Source organism: Plutella xylostella, chromosome 27 (assembly GCF_932276165.1).
Source record: "Plutella xylostella chromosome 27, ilPluXylo3.1, whole genome shotgun sequence".
In the NCBI taxonomy this organism is placed as follows: domain Eukaryota; kingdom Metazoa; phylum Arthropoda; class Insecta; order Lepidoptera; family Plutellidae; genus Plutella; species Plutella xylostella.
Window position 1 is genome coordinate 4,830,869 of NC_064007.1, and position 23,656 is coordinate 4,854,524.

The 23,656-nt window shown below is 36.4% G+C and overlaps 1 protein-coding gene across 11 annotated transcripts in view; it reads right to left on the reverse strand.

The window, feature by feature from the left end:
- Positions 1-23,656, reverse strand: part of LOC105381194 (protein pangolin, isoforms A/H/I/S) — a 105,037-nt gene that overhangs the window by 45,477 nt on the left and 35,904 nt on the right. For all 11 annotated transcript variants that reach the window (XM_038110193.2, XM_038110197.2, XM_038110194.2 and 8 more), the window contains exons 3-4: positions 19,972-20,035; positions 11,096-11,196 (exon numbers count right to left, since the gene is read on the reverse strand). In XM_038110193.2, the coding sequence (XP_037966121.2) occupies positions 11,096-11,196; positions 19,972-20,035 (165 nt within the window). The remainder of the gene's footprint in view (positions 1-11,095; positions 11,197-19,971; positions 20,036-23,656) is intronic.

The window sequence follows — 23,656 nt, forward strand, 5'->3', positions numbered from 1 at the left end:
ATTAGCATAAACAAACAGTATTATGGCCCTTACAGTACATGACAGAGGGGGCACTCCAGGTTGACAAATGGCGCTTGCCTGCTGACGATAGATGGAGTTCATTAGTGAGTGAATAAAAAATATTCATAAGAGACACAAACACACACAAGCAAGGGAAAAGCAGATGCAATGGTTATAGATTCTCCTGGTTATAATTTCATAATCTCGTAAAATATCTAGAAAGAATTTTGGAAAAAGGTTTTTTTTACATTTATCAAACAAAAAGTGGACAAGCCAACTCACGTGCCGATTTAAACTGTGAACTGCCCGCACTGAACCTTCCCAAGAGCACACATGTTAAAAAACAATCCAAAACCACTCTTAACCTTCGGACTTTAGAAACAAAACAAAAAACGACATCCAAAAAGTTTAAAAGGGCATTTTAGAACGACATGTGTCATCACATCACATCAATGTAGGGATTATGATAACTATCGTACGGATGCCATCTAAGCATTCAGAATCACCCTTTGCGATCAGTCGCTGCTATCCAGGAATGCTGCATAAGGATTTAAGCTTAGTAGTCAGTGCAGTAAGGTTGGGTTTAGGGTGAAAGGCCAGAATGGGGTGATTCAAAAAAGACAATTGGACTAAAAAATGCTGTAGACATTAATCCGTATGTAATATCGCAAATTTGTCATCGGTTGGGCGGGCGGCAGTCGGCCTACATCTGTCCCAGTATTTGATTGTGCCATTAGGGACGCTACGGTTGTTTGCAATGGGGCCCACTTGATTGAATAGACTTAGACAATAGGTTATTGTATGGATGGACAAAATTAGTGCTGAGTTTTTTTCATATAGTGAATATGAGAATTCTTAGCCTAAAATTACACAAGCTGTCGTTCACGTAAGATGGAGTCACAGGTCTGTATTAAAAATCACTCTTACAACTCTAAAAAATATTACTATTGTTCATTAGAATACCTTATAAATCCTCTAAATTTAATATAAAAAATATAAAAATATAACATTTTTCTCGCTATATCTCTAAATACCGTAACCAAACAATTTAATATCAATAACACACCCCTAAATATGAATCGCTTCATGAATTCTTTTGTGAAATATTTATGCGATATTAAATATAGTTGCCCTTTTTGGATGTCATATTCAGACTCATCGGGCGCATCACACGCAGGGGTAGCAGGTTCGAATCTTGTCCAATAAAAAACACTTTGTGATGAGTTTCTTATTGACGTGTGTCTTTTTTTACCGTAAAAATATAAATAAGGCATGGTTCTTAACTTTTTTAATACTTTAGGCATTGATTTATTTTATTAAAACATATTTTATTCATATTATTATTTATAATGTATAAAATAAATATAAATTTAAATATTACAAACATGGGTTTTCGGAAGAAATTACCTACTCTAGGTATATTTTTCAAATATTTCAGATTATAGTACATTATGAAGCTTTAATTAATGAAGTTGAAAGCGTAGACAAAATGCTGGCTTGTCGAAATTAGTGGAGCCAAAACAGGAGTACAATAGAATAGGACCCCTCCGCGGAAGAATTGATATGTCAGCGAATACAAGGGGGACCATTTGTTAATACGCAATTCTAATAGAGAAGAGCTTTTAATGTAGACTTTAGGATAAAACGAACAAATAGCACGTTTTTGAATAAAATTTATTTCAAAGTATTGGAAAATTGATTGGTTTGATATTGCCATTTTCAACTTATACAATAATGTCAATAATCATCATAAATCTTCTTATGCCGAAACATGACATAGAGTTCGCAGTATCTTGCTCCATTCGACGCTTGTTGATCGAGTTTTAGCCAGTTTCGTTTTTAGCTTTCAATTTCTACAATAGAAACGAAAATATCCAAAACATTATAACTCACACAGCTAAATAAAAACTCTAAATATTGATTAGGTATTAGGTACTCATAGCCGACTCTGTTAAAACTCCTCTAAAGTCGCATTCCAAAAAATATACAATTAAAAAAACCGCGACAAATGAACATCGGTGCCTCAAGAGGTCATTAAAGCGGGTCCGGATCTAAAAAAGGGTGGGGGAAAAGGGCCTCGAGAACCCAGTAATTGGACCAGGGGGGGTATTCTAAATCGCATTCAGACCAGGCCGGGCGGAAAGGGCGCCGTGACTATAATTAACGACAAATATGGGCAAATCGATTTTTGCAGATAATGTGGGCTGTATGAGGGCTGGATTGTTGCGTTGTGTTGTGAGTGCTCAATTACAGGAATGCCTCTTAAGTGGTCGTAGAAAATGTTACGGTTTTCGCTGGTTTTTACGTTTTAAAAAAGTAACTTAGCGTGCTTATGGCTCTGTAGGGACAAAAATACAAATAAAAATGAGATTTACGTGGTCACTCACTGCTTGATATAGCAAAAGATTTACATGTGTACTTAAATATTATTTGTTATATGTAGGTACTTATTTGTATATCCACTAACACGTTATTTCGCAATTTAACAATGCCATAAAAATACACTTCGTATGACTGCAAGGTAAGTAAAATAGAAATGGGGTAAGACTAATATTGACATTATTAACCTTAATAGCTCCAATTACATTTGTACCACGAGGCACAAATGTTAAGCATGTCATACTGAACGTCTAAATATTAAATGTAAAAGTAGACCTTTTATGGGAAAACTAACGTTGCTTACCAATGGCACGGTAATGTTCACTTAAGGGTAGACTAACCCTGCTTTTTTTTGTTATGATAATAAAATTGTTATTGATAAATTATTTGCCATGGATATTGATATGGATAACCAGTGAATTTGAATAATCATTGTTCAGTGTTATTTTTGCCTTATGAACAGGCATATTCGAAAGATAAAAGCAAATGGATTATTTTCAATAAGGAATGTCACCCAAACCATAAGTTACTAGGTAATTTGTTGTACATCTGAAAGACTGAGGGTTTTCATTACCTAATACTATTCGATTCTTTTATACTCATTTAGCACATACACTCTTCGATTCATGCTGGTGTGAGGCAGGTTCACCCTTAAACAATGTTGACCCAGCATAATTTGTGTTGCCATCATTTTAAAGTTAACTTAAATATTTTGTTAGCTCTTTCATGATGGGTTCAATTGGTAGCTTATTACCCTATTGCGGTAGCGTGCGCATAACATGCTATTTACTGTTTGCATTTGTATATTATTTGCAGTTTTTTTGCAGTCATAAACGTATCCGTAACTTAAATAGCATTCAACTTATATTTGCCCGTGTTATTTTGTTGATGTGTCTTATTTGCCAACTTTGTAAAACATAATTTGAACTTAATTTAGTCTAATCTGTTATTTCAACACCAAGTATAAATAAAAATAATCTGTCATAACTACTCATAACATGTCACCGCGTAGACCACACACGGGCTGACCACAGAAAAAGAACCATCGAAATCTCGACACCGAATTATGTTAATAGGCTCAAAGATATGACAACATCTAACATAATCCTCTTTCCTGGAGAATGGGCACATTAGAGGTCACAAGGCCCTTCGGGACTCTCTGCTTTGCCCATTGCGATCGATTCCATTAGAATTAATATCTTGCACCTCTGGGACACCGAAAAATGTGGTTTGCGATGCATTTTTTCTTAAGAGGGACTGCTGTATTATGTATGATAGGGAAAATGCCGCTCTGATTCGATGGAAACATGAAATGTGGTGAGTGCCTCTTTCGTTTGATGTTTACATTATTTTCCTTGTCCCAGCTGACTACGGCTTAGGTTGTGAAGCAATTTAATAGAAATGACTTGTAATTTCAGAGTCGAAACTTACAAGACATCTCGATAGCGTATTTAAAGCCGGAACTCGTCCAACGAATACTTTGAAGGTTAAACGACTAGCACATAATTATAGACACTTCAAATCACTAAAGCATCATCTCGGAGCGGCGATAAAACAAACATTAAAACACGTAATCACAACGAGATGAGAGCATAATGGCTATAATCACGGGTTATGCGGCAAAATGGCCGCACCCGGACCGCACGCGATCCGAAAAGGCGTCAAATATCTCGTTATAAACCAACTATATCCCCTCCGTAATAACACAAATGGAAATATTACTCATAACTTAATCCCCACTCATAATAGATTTAACCTGGCATAAAATTTATGTAGTTTTTTTGGCTGCGCCATCTAGTGGGCTGTGTGTGCAGTTTAGTTGGCGATTAGTTATACACAATGGGGAATGAGTGGTTATAATCGTCATAATTCATTTTTTCACAAGCCCGGGGGTAAGGGAAGGGTGCTTTCAAATTGGATAGAATATTTGAGTTTTTAGCAACACTTGTGCGGTTATAGTGTGAAATTGAACGCGCATTTAAGGGCTATTCTGTATCTGATAGGGTTAGGGTTAATCCGCAGTTTTCAAGTGCTTATGAAAGGGCTTGTATGTTTACAATTGCTATTGAAATTGAGGTGGATATGAATTTAATATCATAATCATTTGGTTGATATGTTGAATACAATAGTTATTTTTGATTTGAGACTTTGTAGTAGGAAGGTTGGCGATTATTTTAGTAACTTTACGACAGACCATTTTAAAAATAGAATAAGAATAAATAAAAACTTATAAAAATATTATTTTTCTACAAAAGGTGATATACACAAACACAGAAAGCTCTATCCTCTCATATCCACTACCCCTAGGCACAGCACAGAGCAAAACGTTATGTAGATCCAATATGACAAAACGTACCTGCAAAATCTAGATTAGATCGTGAATACCATCCTGGGATGCAGACTAGAATGCTGATATACGAGACGAGAGGCCCCCCCCTTTACCCCACTCCTGCCTCCCTAGTCTAAGTATACAGAAGTAACAGTACTGTTTGTTATTATGCATATGTAAGTACGTTAGGAAAATAAAATTACTGTAAGTATTTACGATAATTTATGTGCGAAAAAGTAACTTAAACATTGCAATAACATTATTTTTTTTAAAATCAATACACATGAACGTGAATACATAATTTAGTCGTGAAATAATCAAGAACCGATTGTTTTCTAGACTTTTATTTCCTGGTACTTTCCTAGTTTCTTCAAGTTTGGGTTCACACTACTGGACCACCGTTCTACCCTTTCCCCATCCCTAGGGGGGTAAAAAGGGGGGGATGGAAATTGGAGTTCCAGGCAATTACTACTCCTCGACGAAACGGTTGAAATGCATTGGAGAAGGATTTTAATAAAGGCTCTGTATTGTGGGTTTTGGTCAATAAAAAAGATATACCCGAGTTGTTGTGTCTATTACCTTCAACTGCTTCAAGTGCGTGTGCCCTTTGAATAGACTACATGTGTTGTGGTTTTAAGAATAATTATGTTGTTTTCACTGTCCATAAAGACGCACAGTTACTAACAATGAACTAGACAGAGAATGGTGGACTAGGTTGTGTGGCATCTTATCGAAATTAATAAACAGGTACAAAGGGATAAACATTTGTATTTAGAAAGCACGGCCCCATCATATCACACCTTCACCCTACCCTTGTAATACATTATATGGGTCTTGTTGTACCAGTATCTCTAAACTATTGTATCGTAAACCTACATTTAGACGCCACTAAATTCTCAAACAAGATTCACCCAGTAAAAACTAGGTCTCCACTCGTCAGTACTTCTGTCGCCGTACACACACAATGGGATCTTCAAAGCATTCTTCCGACGAAAGGGGGATGCTTTTAAAAGTATTACTGTCCCCCCCCCCTCCCTTCCTACCCCTAGTTCTCCCTTCATCCCCTTGTGTCAATCAAGCTGAGAATAATTACTCGGTTAGAACAGTTTGCGGTCTTAGGTAGCCTCGAAATCTAGATATTCGGAATGTGTTTGTCATAGTCGTGAAACAAATTATTAGAAACCTTTAGAAGTCAGAGGTTTTCGTTTTCGCACCCGCATTTCGCTCTATAGAATATAGCTTATATGACGATGAAATGTATTAAGGAAAATATTACAGTATATAAATTATACGTGAATTAAAACCTAGCACTTTGTGTAAGTATGTGGTAATAATAAAAATATGTATTGAATTATTACCGGTGCTTCCGTTTGGCTCATGTATCTTCTGTGCCCTTGAACCCACTGTATGGACTCTGTGACAATGCTACTGAATAATGTACGGCGTAAGCCATGAGAGGCAGCAATAAGCGGTAGCGGAAGATTATAGATTAAAGGATCTTTTCGAAACTGTTTCGCATACGCATCGTAAAACGGAAGTTTTTACTGATGAGGTAAGCACTAACTTCTTTCTGTGAGCTTCGCTTTGGCTTGTCGGCTTCAGTTTTCCGGGAAAAGGAGTTATGAAATTATGGAAATATTTCAACGTAAAAAGGTTTAGATTTTATAAAAAGCGGTTTTAAATTAGGAAGTCTAGTAATAAAACTGTAGGTAGTTTGCAAAAGTAAGTTGGAAGTTTTTACTAAACGTACAGCTGCTCGTTTGGCTTGAGCCTTGGACCATACATCACGATTCCTTTGAACCACCAATTCGGAAGTATGAATAAATTAATACATTTTCTTTGTCGGCACATTAACGTCCGTTAAGTATGACTTAGTGTATGTGTTTGTTCGGTATCGGTGTCGCATTGTATGTTCCTTAGGGCCTGAGCGGACTGCGATTTTTAATAGCGCGACTTTTTGCAACACGTTTTTTAAATCGCATTATACTTATAATTTTCCTGTGATTTTACTGACATCATTTGTATGGGACCAATCCTATTTTAGTTTGTTCATTGTTTTAGTTTTAGATTACATTACAGTATTGACATCCTTTATCTCTGTATTAATATCCCGTGTGTTAGATAAAACTCGTCAACTTTTGAGTTCTAACTTCTAATTATTAAATATTAGGTGGTCTAACTCGACAAAAGATAACTGGAATCTTTCACTATTTCCGACATAATTTATTGCTTTACATTTTAATTATAATGATTCCGAGAACAGCGATGAAGTTCAACTGAATCATCACACCATATTTGGTTTTTCCTTTTGTAACTATATTCAGTGTTAACTACAGTTTTATGACGTCTCATTGTTAGTGCCAGTTGCAATTTGTTATACTTACAGCTAGATAAAATATTAGGAAAAACATTACCCTCCTCCTTCGGCAGTCGGGTAAAAAGTAATCTGCAATCGGATTCTGTTTATTACATTGTTTCTTTAAAAAAAACATTCCCGTTACGAATCCGACCTAAAAGCTAAAACGTAATCTCGAAATGATTAAAATAAAAGCGTTCTCGAGATTCGCCGTCGCGGCCATCTCTCGAGATGTACGAAAAAACGTCATTAAGGCCATAACTCCACACTCCGCCGCACCCCGCGCAATATCCACACAAAATACTTTAAGCAGAAAACCCACACGCATCAGGGCGCCCAACAATAGGGGTATATCTCACAATCGCAAGTAATAAAAGAGCAGAGCCCACATTAAAATCTTATCCCTTTCTTAAATAAAAAATTCACGAAAAAATAAGAGAGGAAATCTCCCCTCTATTATTCAGTGGAAAGCCTCCCCCTCCCCCTCCTCCCCACCCTCCGAATTTGGTGAGCGGAAGAAATTCTATCTTTACCGCCATAAACTCAAAGCAACAATTGGCGTGTCGCGCGCGCTGCCGGTGGGAATGCAGCCTAGTTTTTCTCGGAATAAAGTTAGAATTGCAGTGGCGTTGGATCCGCGACTTAGTTGTTAGGTAGGTATTTGAAAATGAGATGCAGCGAGGTTAGGGGGTCCCCCCCCTGGGGGTCGAAATCCGAATTACCGGGGCGTATGTAATGATTTTCCCGTACGGAATTTTATTCTGTATCGACGGAGCTCGCGCGCAACTTGTATATTTCTGGGGTGGTTCGCTGAAAGGGAAACCGGAGATTTTATAATGATGGCTCGCGACGCGACGGTCGATATTTGAGAAATGTTGCAACTTTTAAAGATATTGAGAAATAGTTAGGTACACTGAATTGAAAATTGTGTTTCTATGATTAAAGCAATTTTAGTATTAATAGTCAACATTATCATTAGCTCGTAGATTACCTACCTATACACCTAGTGTACGTCTAGTATAGGTTAGTATTCATGTAGGTATATTTAGTAATCTACTTTTGGAGGAGAAGACATAAAAAGGAGACTGGCATAGCCTTTTTTTGTCCCAAAACTCCCAAGAAAAACCCTCCAATTGGAGGCAAAGCTATGAAGTTAATTATTACTTAATTATTATTTATAAGGAACAGAGTATCACCTCTATGGCTTCGGGAATCACAGCAATTGCTGAAGGAGCGAGCTTTTGTTCCGTTCGCATTGTCTACAAACAACATTTTCTTATTCAGAACTCTTCAGAACTTAATTCTCTGTGGATTTAAGTTGTAAAAATTGAGAAGGTTTGTTGTTTGTGAATTACATCTGCAAAGAAACTGAAACCATAGGAAAGGTAACCCTTTGTTAGATGTAATGTAATACAGTGATTCACAGTTGTTTTGATAATTATGCCTATTTATTTATTTTTAATACTTTTACTGTACAATTTACAAAGAATGTTTTACAATCAGATGGACTTAATGCTTAAAGCGTCAGTCGCTGACTCCCTATCTATGAAGGTAATGGCAGACTATAGGAGGCAAATACTAAGGATGATCTAAAAAATGCAAAAGTAACTAAACATGTTAATTGTTACTACATAGGTATAATAAATAAGTTTAGACAGAAAAACACAGTTTCAAAAAACCACGACTTTAACTTACCTATACTATATATTCCTCTAACTGTCGTTAACCTGAATACAGGCGGTAGTTTAAAAACGTTATCATGTACAGGGTGCTCTCACGGCGCACTCGTGCCTCAGATACAGCGTGATGATAAATGTGCTTTATTGTCCTGTGCGTTGGTATGGGTGTGTACTAGTATGTAGATGTTAGTGTTGCAAATTAGTGTTTTAGGATCTAAATCAGTGATTAAATTATATATTATACTCGCGAGCAATGAAAAAGTATAGTGTATTTTGCTAACAGTACTAATATGCTATATATTTTTATATATTAAAAAGGGTAATTATTTGATATAAATATCGTGTACAGTAGTCCGGGCCATGACCTATGAGAAGCATGTCCATTATATAAACTAGTGATACTGATACATTGCCATTTATTTACAATTTATCAATAAGTTTTGCTCGAACTGTCTGATGGAAAATAACACGAATCTCAATTGAATCTTCACATTACTTATACAGAAACCAATCCTCAAGCCATTCACAGATAGATAATAATTTGCTAAAAAAAAACAATTCTTTTTATTTTAAAACGCCTTCCATTTTCAAAAAAATTTAGTTCTAAAACGCGTCCACAGCGGAGCGGCCGCAAGCGACCCCGAAATTGCTGTCCGCATTCACCTAGACAAAAATCCTAAAACACCCCGAGAGAAAAAAGAAACCCATTTCCAACCCTCCCCCTCTCCTTCATTTGAATTTCCCGCCCCGAAGCGAGGGCGGCGACCGTAGGGGCGGCTTCCGCACAACAGAGACGCAACTTAAAACCCCATAGAAAAGAATGAGACGGTCGTATGTCCACCTGTTGCGTTTCAAGTTTCGCATTTTCTTTTTTCCCGTCTTGCGGAACGGCGAAGGATTTGAATGGCGCGCTCGGTGCATGCGTACTGGGGTTAGGTATCGAACGTTATTGACGTGGAGCGACGGCGACGGCAGTTTGATTTTCGAATCATTGAATTCTAAATTTGAAATTTTTAGTTCCGCTTCGGATTTGCACTTCGAGGAAGAAAATTGGTTTTCTCTTTGTTTATTTTATTTTGTATGAGTAGAGAAAAATATATCTAGCTAACTCACAATATTATTTATCAGTATAAAAATAGTGTAGAGGCGTAATATGAACAGTTAAATGTTTATATAAGGAGGATAGGACTATCATACTAAAAACTAGACATGGAGATAGTTTATGGTCATATAAAGATGCAATTAAAACCGGACTAAGTCATAAATGGCGGCGAGTACAGTTGGAAACAAAAGTTGCTAACGAACTAGGATAATTCAATTAAAAGAACGAATCGAAAAGTTTCAAACGACAAATAAAAACATTCAATATAAAATGTCAATTTTTACTTATTGAACCATAATAAATTTTAAAACTATGTTTGGTTGCTTAAGTTATCCAGACTTTAACTTTGTATCAAGTTTAGTACTCGACAGTACACAGACCGAAGACCGATAGCTACAGGATGAAGACAGAAATAAAAACTGTTTGTGTTAACGTTTCCGGCGCGTCCCGAGTTCGATTCCCGAACACGTGGCGTGGAAATTATCTCACAATAAAAATAGATGCAAGTCCTAATGGAATCAGTAAGTGAAATTTGTCATCGAGTTAATTTAATAACTATAGACTAACAGTTTTAAATAAAATTGCTGCCTAATAAAGTGGTTAAGAAAATTTTGCCAAGTTGAGTAACTTTGATGAAGGCATAGCTTAGATGGGTAGCCGATCAGTGGCTTCTTCATTTAGAGGTACGTACGTATAGGTAACAAAAGTTATAGGTAAATACATGACATACAATATTATTCCTGAATAAAATAACTTTGAACAACGCACCATGATTCTTTCCCCTGATGTTGTTTAGCAGAGAAGCAACTTTAGCAAAATACATAGTACTACCCTATATTAATGTTCGTAAGTTAAGATTAAACAACTTGCGTTTAATAAGCTTGTAAACTTGTTTTACGCATTTTATATTTAGTTGGTATAACTCCCAAAAAAGAGGAGGCCTCAGCAGTATAAGAAAATAAATAGGCTTTAAAAAAAACTCTTCACTTTCAAGGTAGACCGGATTATGCATTTTTGTACTCAATCTAAGGGCCTTACCATCAATACGTATTTAGACAAATTCTAAACGCTATCATTTGGCCGTCAGAAGCCTTACAAATGTGTCAAATTTTGATTTAGACTCCTATTAAACAATGTTTTATTTTGATAGTAACACAGTAATAAGACTGTTTACTTGTTATTGTCTAATCAATATCTTTGAGAAGAAAAAAATTCAATGTGACAAAAAAAAACTTATAACTATGACTCACCATAGACACGGGGAGGGGGTGCGCCCCCCCGTTGGGGTAGGGGTACGGCGCCACCAGGTAGCCCATGTTGAAGCCGGCCGCCGCGTGAGGCTCGAGCTTCCCTGAAAATTACATCAACACATTAGGAAAAATAGAATAGAGTTTATTATCATATACACAGACAAAAAGATATTTTTTTTTCAAAACACTTCAGTTTACAATATTTATGTCATTGTTATACGCGTATACGTAAATACGCAGATTGTGAGACTATGTAAGTACGAGTACGAAGGCAAACTCTAGTATGATGTCCTACTAGGTTGTCAGGTAGAGATTGCTATGAGCAATAGTCCTCTGTGTATTGTTTTATTTTTAAGTTTATGTTTTGTAATTTCGGTTCGTGGTGCAATTAAAGTGTATTTCATGAGCATTTGATTGAATGATAAGAGTGCCTGCGGTCATCCTACAGTTCTCAACTTAATGTTTTAAATATAATTATGTCACGGTTTAATCTAAAAAACACGTTATTTACGTTAAGCTCCATATAATGCGATAATACATACGATAAAAGCACTTCAAACTTTTCGTACGCTTATTTTACAACAGTGTGTTTTCCGTGCACTTAATCCACCCTGTATAGTTATTATTTATGTCAGCACAATGCTCCAGCTCGCAGCTTCATCTACATCCACACATATTTAAATCAGATCCATTTTACATCCAATGAGCGATACCGAAGAAGCCCCCCTAAAGGGGTGCGGGAGGGGGAACCCAGACGAGAAAATTATACTGCACCGAGAGTCATTTGTACGAGTAATTGTGCGAGCACCCTAGACAGAGAACAAAGTATGGAGACGGTTTAAACCTTTTTGAATTTCGAAAGCTTTGAAGTCAGGAAAACATTTTTTTAAGTTTTAGATGGGGTGGTGACGCTAGGGCAGTATTGACCTAAATCACCCTATTGCAACACATGATATACCTACTTATTAATTATACCTATAACCTTATATGTGTAAATAAGTACCGAACAATTAAACAAACAAACAAAGGAACCAGGTCCAAAAAAAACCCAGACGTTGATCATAAATTTAGACCGTCTCGACTGAAACGGTTTTTAATGAAATGTACTCGCGTGCAATGAAAACGTTCCATCTGCCATTGCCGTTACATATGTCACTGGAACTTCTTCATTATATAATTTCGTCTAATGTAGTTTTTTTAGAAGACAAATCAGCCTTACATTACTAACCCCCGACGGAGAAAAAAGGGTGTCATAAGTATAACTTGTATCTGTCTGTGGTAGCGTAGCGCCCATAATGGTAGCTGACTGCTATGCCGAAGGTCCCGGGTTCGATTTCCGGCTGGGGCAGATATTTGTTTAAAGACAGATATTTGTACTCGGGTCTTGAGTGTTGATATTTATATTTAGTATGTATCTATCTATGTATTTGTGTAGACTGTAGATATATCAGCTGTCCGACACCCATAACACAGGTTCTGCCTAGCTTGGGGTCGGATGGCCGTGTGTGAGATGTCCCCACATATTTATTTATAATAGTGAACACATTTTAGATATTTTTTATTTAATACAGTTTAGGAAATTCATAAAAATGTACCAGGAGTCCAGAAGTAGCGAGGACATTCCACGGCAGTGTTCCCGCCGCACGAGCATTATGCTGACGCCTTTTCAATTTGTCAGTAATTTCCAGCCGTGGAATTACTTTGATGACTCTACGCGACTTAGTTCCGTAATGGATTTTACACTTTGTTTTACAAATTATAGAGTGAGGCCTTTTTTTGAAGGGCGGTGGAGTGTCGGAGAAAGCATTAGAACTATGATGAATACTAACATATTTAGGAGAGCTTCTTAGCGTAGGTACATAATAAAATTAGAAATGCATAGAACAGTGTACCTATGTATATTTTATTCTTTTTGTCGCTCTTGAAACTAAATATTTCGTACGTCTGCTGCATATCACGTCAACGACGATTATGCCTTCCTTAGAACCTAATAAAGGTAAAAACAAACAGTAACATAGTGTGCGAAAAGGAGATAAATAAGAGTATTACAAAGAGCATTAATTGCATATAAATTATGCGCAAGGCCACGCTCCGGCGGTCGCGGGTTCGAGCTCTGACCGGTTAAAAGTCGCCAGGATCCGTCCGCAGATATCGCAATTTACGATAGACTTTTGAGGTCAATAGATAGCATAATTATACGGCCAGGTAAGTCTAGCTACTTAGATTCAAGATAGAGAAAAAATATAGGTATATTAGCTATACAGGCTATTGCAAAAATGGTACTGTCCGCCAAAAAAAGAAACTATAATAAACTTGTGTATTTCAAAAAAAAATATATATTTTTTATTTCCAATATGCTAGAAGGCTAGAACAAAAAGGCCTGTCTCCCACGCTTCGTTTACTTGTTGACGTTATCGGATAACCTAAAATATCTCCAGATAGATCTTATTGTTAGATCGCAGCATACCGGTCTTAAATCAAACTCAAACTTATCCAATCCGGATCTTTCCTGGAAAGTTTGCAAATAGTCTGCGGAGGAAGACTCTAGCTTTACTAAAATCTATCGTAAAGCTAATATAACCCTTCTGACCAAAATATTCGACTTAAAAATTAAATAAAAAATACTTTTTTTTTTTATTTTTTAAAAATTCATTTAGGTAATTAGTCAATGCACATATACATGGAGATTGGCAACTGATCCTGTCATTTAATAAAAGCAGCCAATACAAACAAATTAAATCGATAATCTAGTTTCACAAAACAGGTTAACTACCAAAAAGGCGTATTTAAAAAAAACTACTTTTCACAAGGTCTGTTGGCAAATTGCACACGTCAATCAAATTAAATAGGTAATCGAGATTTCGGCTGAGGTATCGATTAATTATATTTATATTTTAACAAAAACGTAATTATTATAATTATCGTTTCTGCTACTCCTTCGGTTCGTATCATTTATCTTCTCATACGTGAAGTTATTTTAAGGGTTTCACAGCCCGCGATATACCAGTATTATTTTCTTTAATCATTATTTTAGAATCAGAATAAGTTATTATAAAAAAAATAAGATCTTAATTTATTTTTGAATTTTTTATGTCATATATAAAAATACCGCATTTTTTCTTACAGTCAAAACTTGTTGCTGCTTAATGAAGAAACCTAAATACAATATTGTACCTATCCAGACCAGTCTTTATAAAAAACTGACACATTCAAATGCGCAGCATTACAGTAGCACACGCAACCTTTTGCCTGTGGCTTCACAAATCTAACCTCCTCCTTCCAACACCTATTTCAAATATATCATCTACGGAACCCTAACTCTGTAATTCGTAGAACAGAACCATACCGCGGTGGGTCCACCTAAACTAATATTTGAAGGCGGACGATGCCCCAACACTTGTATATACAGACGTAGGTAGGTATACAACTATACATACAGGCGTGAGACGGTGTGCTTAGTGAAAGTTAGAAGGGTTGGTCTCGGCTACCGTTTCAGGCGGTAAGTGTGAACGGATGAACCGATTGTGTTGTAGGGTTTTTTTCTGTTTTTCGCGCGTTTTTAACTATGTTGGATCAGAAGTGCCATTATAAGGTTTACATCGTTACGGGTAAGGTGCCTTTTTCTGAAGCTTCATGAAAACGATATGTCAGAGCCCCTGGTGCTCTAACCACGACTGTATCTCGTTGAATTAAGTGCCACAGCTCACAGAAACTTTGTATTACGTCAATCTACTCTTGATTCAAAGTTTTCCAAAGAATTCCCGCCCAGAACTTTAACAAGCAACACTCAAAACATATGACTCAAACCACCAATATCATTATCTTAATAATAAATGATATCTTCAAAAAAACGCCGAATCTACGCCTTCTCGCCTTGACCGCAACATTTTAACAAGCCTTCGACGGATCCGAACCTGAGACCCCCAGGTAGGCGGATTTTTTGTTAAGGTTTTATTTACTTTACAGTGGAAAGTATGCAATTAGGTGTAGTCTGAGGGATTGTTGTAAGCCGCTGACAGAATGCTGGAAGTGGTGCGATGTGCGAGACTTATACACCCAGCTCTACGATGGGTATTTATATCCACACAAATGTGTTTCAGTACTTGCAGTCCTATGGCACCCCAGAGGTGCAGAGGGTCTCCACTAGCATCCGCCACTTCCGGCTATGTTCGGCTGTACTTCTGGCCACGGTCAAATAGTACTACACTCTTTGGTCCAGCTAAGTTCAGCGGCTCGCAGCTCGCTTTCAACACTTCACACACAAATACTACTGCAAAATAATATATTTAATATATTACATATTCACGATATTTAGTTCAGGAATTCAAGGCTGTTAATCTTATTATTCAATCTCCTTAATGTTAAATAATTTGTGTGGTTAGTAGGTAGGTATATGATTAAGATTATTATTATGGTCGGTTGTAAAGTTATGTGTTTGTGAAATATTTATTAAAACCACTTCCTGTTTCTAATAGGTTTCGCAGTTTGATACAAAAGTGATAACTTATTCTTATCTTGATTTCTGTAATTCATTGTAACACATTCTAGATAACGTGTCTACTGAAAAATGTAAACAACTTAGGTACTTAATAGTACTTATGAAAGTGTAACAGTTTTATTGATATACCTGGTCCTAAAAATACTACAGACTATATATATACCTACTTAATTTAAGATCTTTCTTTTCCTATAGGAGGTCGGCAATCAATGGGTTTGTTTTCAGCTCGGAATAAGGATGTCTTATACCAGTCTCTTAAAATCTTTGTCTACACAATTTTTAAAGTATTTTTAACCTAAATAGTAATAAAACATCCGTAATACTTCCTTATCTCCTATCCTATCCTTAGTTGGGAGGCGTAAAACTACAAAAAGACTACAAATCATAATCACAAGCAGTATCCCATAATGTAAGTTGTATTTCGAGCGTGGATTCCCTATTTAACGCTCCGTACGGGCCGTTATAGGCACTTATTAACACTGCACAGGTTCCTTGACCAATAACTAACAATGACGGGGTTTGCGTGGTCCAATGGAAAAGAGTCTGAGTAAAATTATTATTAACCTTTTGCGTCCCGTAGTCGCAAAACAATATGTATTCACGGTATTGAACCAATTAAAACATTTTACATTAAAATAGAAGATGTTTATGATTATGACAATCATTATAGTCTTATATGTATGGAAAAGATAAGAAACAGCTTAGCTATGATGGGTTTATCTGACCTAGTCTCATCGACACTACTTAAAACTATTAACAATTTAATTTCTATTACAGGAAGTCCGGGACACAATTATGTGGCAATATTTCGAGATCAGAGTGTGTTTAGGAGGCATTTTTTCTAATATTTCAATAATTAAAAAAGAAAATTAAGTACAAAAAAATATAGTTCCTATCCTCATTCCGCTGGCATTCCCAACTTGGGCCGTACGTGAGTTTTTTCACCCAATCCGAAAGCGGCCCGGAGTCGTGGCGAGCTGATCAGATTAGACGCCTCGGAACCAGTTCTCGAAACATCCCGGGGAAAAATAATAAAAAACAACACTAATAACAACAAATAACGAGCCCCGGAGAGGAGCTAGGGATGGGCTGGTTCATTCGGATAGTCTAGCGGGTAATTTTTTGGATTCGGTTGTAGGGTGTAGCTTTTGGGTGCGGTGAAAAAATATAATAATATGTACTTATAAATAATATGAAATTCTAATCAGAGAGGGGGCTTCATTTATATTTTTGAGATTTGTTTTCTACTAGCCTAGCTTCATTTATTAAATTTGAAACAAAGTTACTGTAAAAAAGTGGCTTTAAAGTTTGTCAAACAAATAATTATTAATTATTATGGTTATTTTAGTAATGTATGGATTTTCAAAATCATGTAACAAGCATTGCACGAATGATACGCATTTGATCTATGATGCAATAAAAAATACAAATTTAATTATAAACTCACGAAACCATTGACTCGCTAGCCGAAACCAATCACCATGTCCCATCTCTAGCAAAGAGGAGGGACGGGACGAAATTATACGAAAATATTGTAACTATAGTGACAGATGATTATAAGAAGGCGATAAAACACACATAATTCTCACATAATGACCAGCCTTCCTCGTGGTAATACCTATGAAGCCTTTGAATCGAATAAGCCTACATGTTGGTCAGTTTCTCTCTCACGCAAACACCCAAACAGATTGTGTTTGATTGATTATTTTGAAGTTAAATTCGTGTAATTTAAATCACATATTATATGTAGGTATATTGTTTTAGCAGTTTTAATGAATTGAATCTACATACAATTTATGTTACGTTCATACTATACGTATCACTTTCAATATATTTACGTATCGTTTCTAAAGTCCTATATGAACCGTAAAGTGTGCACTTAATTATACAGGGTGTTGCAAAATTGGTATATTAAGCCGAAAGGGGTCCACACAACTTATCCCGGAGATAACGTTTTCGATGTTGGAATCGGGCGCACGACATTTTTATCGTCCCATACAAAATTTTATCCATATTTTAGTCTGTATCGTTTTTGGCAACCCTACGTTCTAATATCATTACGTCAAAAGCTGACGTGTTTATTGTAAACAAAAACATAACCTCAAAAACATATGACAAATCGGAGGCCGCAAATTAGAAATATTACTGATTAGAAACACAAGAGTATGTTTGGAATTTGTACGTTATACCTCCCTAGTTTTGAAACATTGCAACAAGAACATTCTTGGGATACAATCAAAGAAAAACATACCTAGTTAATTCCAAAGTTCAATCCATTTTCACAACAATCCTTTTCCACAACAAACACAACACTACATCTTCAACTCTTCACAGACATCTGATGAACCACCGCAGCCTCAAATAATCACATTAATCACATTCCACTTTCACAATACTAACTGTTTTGAAGTAATACTTAACACGAAAAATAACAAAACACTTGAACCACGAGAAAAAGGTTAAATCGGTCAGACTTGTGTAAGTTCCAAGTGTTTCTGTTTAATTATGCTAAAGTTTAAATCCGCACTGAATCTCGATTATAATTATTCCTATGAACTTCCAAATTAGTTACTAGTAATATTATTTAGTAAACATAAAAAAACCGGCCAAGTGCGAGTCGGGCTCGCGCACAAAGGGTTCCGTAGCAGCAAAATTACAGTTAAATCAACCTATCTCAAAAACTATAAGAGATACTTTGATCAAACCAAAAATCGTTGAAAGAGTTAATTAGCATGCATCACCTCTATTTTTTTTAGAATTTTATACCCCGTAGTTATAAAAATAGAGGGGGGGGGACATACTTTTTACGACTTTGAGAGCTGATATCTCAAAAACCGTTCACTTTAAGAAAAATGTTTTTTAGAAAACTTTATATCATTTTAAAAGACCTTTCCATTGATACCCCACACGGGTATGTACATCGAAAAAAAAAATTTCATCCCTCAGTTACATGTATGGGGGGCCCCACCCCCAATTCTTTTTTTTACTATTTAGTGTCATATTTTTGTAGCGGTTCATACAACACATATTCCCATCAAATTTCATCACTGTAGTACTTATAGTTTCCGAGTAAATCGGCTGTGACAGACGGACAGACGGACAGACGGACATGACGAAACTATAAGGGTTCCGTTTTTGCCATTTTGGCTACGGAACCCTAAAAAGCAGAAAGCAATTTTTCCACCCGTTGCCATATTGTTGCCTTGTTGCCAATAGAGAAAATAATCTACGATGTTGCCATTGCCAGTAAGTCGAAGACCCGTTCCCGTTTCCGGCATTTTTAGGGTTCCGTAGCCAAAATGGCAAAAACGGAACCCTTATAGTTTCGTCATGTCCGTCTGTCCGTCTGTCCGTCTGTCCGTCTGTCACAGCCGATTTACTCGGAAACTATAAGTACTACAGTGATGAAATTTGATGGGAATATGTGTTGTATGAACCGCTACAAAAATATGACACTAAATAGTAAAAAAAAGAATTGGGGGTGGGGCCCCCCATACATGTAACTGAGGGATGAAATTTTTTTTTTCGATGTACATACCCGTGTGGGGTATCAATGGAAAGGTCTTTTAAAATGATATAAAGTTTTCTAAAAAACATTTTTCTTAAAGTGAACGGTTTTTGAGATATCAGCTCTCAAAGTCGTAAAAAGTATGTCCCCCCCCCTCTATTTTTATAACTACGGGGTATAAAATTCTAAAAAAAATAGAGGTGATGCATGCTAATTAACTCTTTCAACGATTTTTGGTTTGATCAAAGTATCTCTTATAGTTTTTGAGATAGGTTGATTTAACTGTAATTTGCTACGGAACCCTTTGTGCGCGAGCCCGACTCGCACTTGGCCGGTTTTATTTCGTCGGATTTCATAACCCAATTAAATAAACAGAAAAAATAGTTTTACTAAGTCTTTTTTTTCACTGTCTATTATTTACGTAAAATTAGAGACAAGTAAAAATAAATACCGGCGTGAACTCGCATTTTACGCTTTCGCGGCGCGAGTGTAGCGCGGACTTAAAGAATAAATTATTTAAAAATGAACGGATTGGTTTCCATAGGTACGTGATTTTATAAGGTCGTTGACACTCGTTGATATGTAGGTCACTGTGTCACGATAGGGTTGTTGGTACCCAGTTTTCGAGTAAAACTTTGGACGTTAATTACTCAAAAACGGTAACGTATTTTGAGATTCTGACTTCTTTCCCGGGCTTAGATATAACATGCTGCACATGCTGGTTTCGACTTGATATACCCTTTTTGCAACACCCTGTATACTTTTTAACACTTTGTCATAAACCTTTTAAATTATTAACCGCTAAAAGTCTTATAAGACGTCTGACGACGTATTTGTGTCAAATGATAATCCGTAAAGGTCGGTACTTACCGAAGACAGGACTTAAGTCCGATTTCACCGATAATTTACCGGAGTAAGGCTCGCCAGACTTTTCCTGAAACAAGAAAAAAACATATTTTAATAAATAATAATACTTTCTGACAGTTACAAATGGTGTAGTGATATAGCAGGCTTATGTTCTGAAGGTTCTAGGTTCAAATGCCAGAGAAGCTATAAATTTGTTTAAATAGTGGCATTCGGTCTTTCACGAAATTATAAGTTTTCGTTTTCTAAAATCTGCTGTGTGGCGTTCAGCGTACCTAGTTTGAGTTCCAATGGCCGTGTATGACCATTATTATGAAAAAAAAAACTGTTCCATCATATATTTTTCATAAAATTTACATAAGTACCCCCCAGTTGTGGAGTACCTTTACAAGGTTTGTGGTCAACACACAACAACAACTTATCTTCTCACCATGAGAATAGGCCCTCTCGGATCTCTTGACCGGTGCTCAGGCCGTAATTGGATAAGAACGAATCAGTTTACCCCAATCGAACGTATTAGGGGGATCCGGTAATCGAAACTTACCCCAATTTGTCGTGCGTGTGCCTTAATAGCCCCCTGTAAGTGGTGTTTAGTGATTGCGTTGTTTGATTTGATTTTGTGTTATTTCACGGGTGTTCGGTATTTAACGGTTATTATTTAACTTACATCAAAATGAAATTCAGTATATTTATAGCTTGTATCGATTCTATCTTTTATCTGATGCTTAGTAATTTAGACTGTGAAAACTTTTTAGGCAAAGCGGCGTTAGCGTGTAGCATCTAGTCTTCATATAAAACACATACGAGTGATTTCTCCGGCTCGCTACGGCTCGACATAATGTGCGCGAAAATTAATACGTATTTCTTTTCAATCGAAGCATCGTATTTTTTTTACGATTGTAGACACGATCATTGGATGCCCTTCTCGTAATGACCGTAGTTTATCTCACTACGAGAAAAAGATAGGGCTGGGATCTCGGATCGTGAAAATGATAGATTGCTATGGCAGCTTCCCAGGATATGTGAGTTTGATCTAGCAACCTGCATTATGGGAATATTCAATTTGCTGTCAGGACCTTATAATAAGTGTAGAAGGGTAAAGATATAAGTACAGGGTAAGCCGAAAGGGTGACGCGGGCTCATTCTGAAGACATTTTGGAAATTCATGATATTCCAAAATTTCTTTACACCACAAAATCACGTGACTTATAACGACCTATGACGTTGTATAAAACATTTTTTTGTTCAGAATGCTGCATTTTTATTAATAACACACTGTAAAGCGCCAAAACCCCACTGTAAAAAGTGGTCAAACATGAAGAAAAAGTTTTAACAAATGCACAAAATGTTCCAAACAGCATATGACGTACTGACAGCTCAGGCTCGAGGCAATCAATTACCAGCAGTGCCAATGCTTGAGGCAGTTCAAAGTATTATTCCTCACTAATAGTCTGTCAGTTAACAGCTGAAAAGTATCCTAAAAATCGTAAAATAAGGTAACAAAATATAGGTTTTATCCTGGAATAGGTACATAGGTATTGGATGACTGAACGAGGGTCAGCCCCCCTATAGCGAACTTGTTTTGACAACGATTTTAGGATTAAAAATGCATTGAATTTGACACAACTTCGTAAATGTTACTTAGTTTGGCTTCGCGATAACCGATCACTAACAGAAAAAGCTACAACACCATGCCATCATACTATGATTTGACTTGTTTAAGGGTGTTCTCTATCAGATACGTGGTATGCTACGTTGCTAGGAATTAATTATTTTGTTTTTAGAGCGGATTCTTCTGACACAGGTAAGTGCACTTAAGAGGAGAATACAACCTTATATTCTTGCAAAATTAGGCTTAGGTCGATTCACTTAAGTGGGACACTCCTATTTTCATCTTTGAGTAAACAATTTGCCAACAAAAGTGAAAATAAAGAACACAAAAAAAATCCAATGAAAATGCCTCTGCGAATGACATGCGCCGTACGACCAACGAGTTTCTAGATGCCAAGATAAAGAGTAATTAAGGTCCTTTTAAGTCAATGTAATTGATGTCCAACGTAACTGTCCCAGGTTCGATGACTGGGCGGGGCGAAAAAAAAACTCTACTTTGTATTTGCCCTTTATTAATCATACAAACAGGCGTTGTCGCGATGGTAATAAAAATGAAGGTGTTTTATAAAAAAAAAGTATTTGTGGTCAAGTATAAAGTTTACGTAGTTCTTAGAAAGGCAGCCGGTGTAGTGGTTAGGTCTTCTTGGACTAACGTTTGCCACCGTGGGGAAAGGATGAGCCAAGGATGAGCCAGATTAATTGTCAGTCGCTGATAGCCCAGGAAGGCTGCTATTGCGATAGGACGGCTGAAGACAGTTCTGGCGTTCCTTGAGCATATCATCACCAGCCACGAGTGAGGACTGACAATGATGATGATGATGCAAAAGTCATGCATTCGCATCGAAAACATCTAACATGGTAGCATTAGCTATGTTTTTACGTCCTTTAACTGTAGATAAGAAAATGAAACAGGAATGACAATAAAAGAAGTCAATAAAGTTCTGCCGTAAAATTATTGTAATAACGATATCAAAACTTATTAATTAGAAGCATTTATTAAACGTTTTATTGTCTCTTAAAATATATATTTGTGGCATCTTAATTCCATTCCGCAAAAAAAAAACGATTAAAAAACTTGGCTATCAAGGGATGGGAACAGATAGCTTCAGTTCATATCCAGATGCCTATATCCGCCCTATATCTAGCAGTTAACTTATAACTCGATAAATTGTAGATAGAGATATATCGTATGTATTATTTATTTGTCTTTTTTTCGAGTCCGATTGTCGTGTCTATCGAGAACATTTGAATTTTTTGATATCAAGCGCAAGATTGGTAATTTAATATAACACGATACACTTGTGCTTAAATATTTAAATTAACAACGTCAAAACATCATATCACAACCTAATCGTTTTTAACAAACAATAACAGAACACTTAAAAAACCAATGTTTTAAATTAAAAGGACAGCCCTACATTAAAAACATCGACACTCAATGTTATGTGACACGCGAACCCACTTATACACTATAAATATTTAAATAATAAGAAACAAAAAATAAACATGCCTCTTCGGAACGGACAATCTAAAATCACCTTTATCACGTGTAATTAAGATTGGTTGCAGTTCCGTAGGCTGTTTAGTTTTTATTAGGTTTTTTAAGATGCACACTTTTCTGCGAGTCATTTGTCTTGAGTGCCGTAGACAGGGTGTTTCAATGTGCCGTGTTGTGTAATTAAAGTAAGCTCTTAAAGGACCTTAATGGTTCATATCTACATCTGATAAATGCGGCAGGTGACATGCGTTTGGGAAAAAACTGTGAGCATGACCAGAATTTGTCATGTTGCCGATCTATTACAGTTTTAATTGCAGCTTTTTCGCTGCATAGCTAGATATTGAATTGAATGGCCGTAATTAATAACTATTAGTTATTGAGTTTGTGCATATGTCGTCGTCGAAAAGGTGAAAGAAGTGAGCTGAAGAATGTATCTACACACATTTATTCTACTATTCTTCTTTGACCTGCAAGTCTTAGGGTCAAACTGATTTACTGGTCAGTAGCATTCTCTCTCTGAAGTCAGGTTTCTTTGTCCCAGACTGTAATCATTTCTTCGATACCAAAATCGTCACATAAACC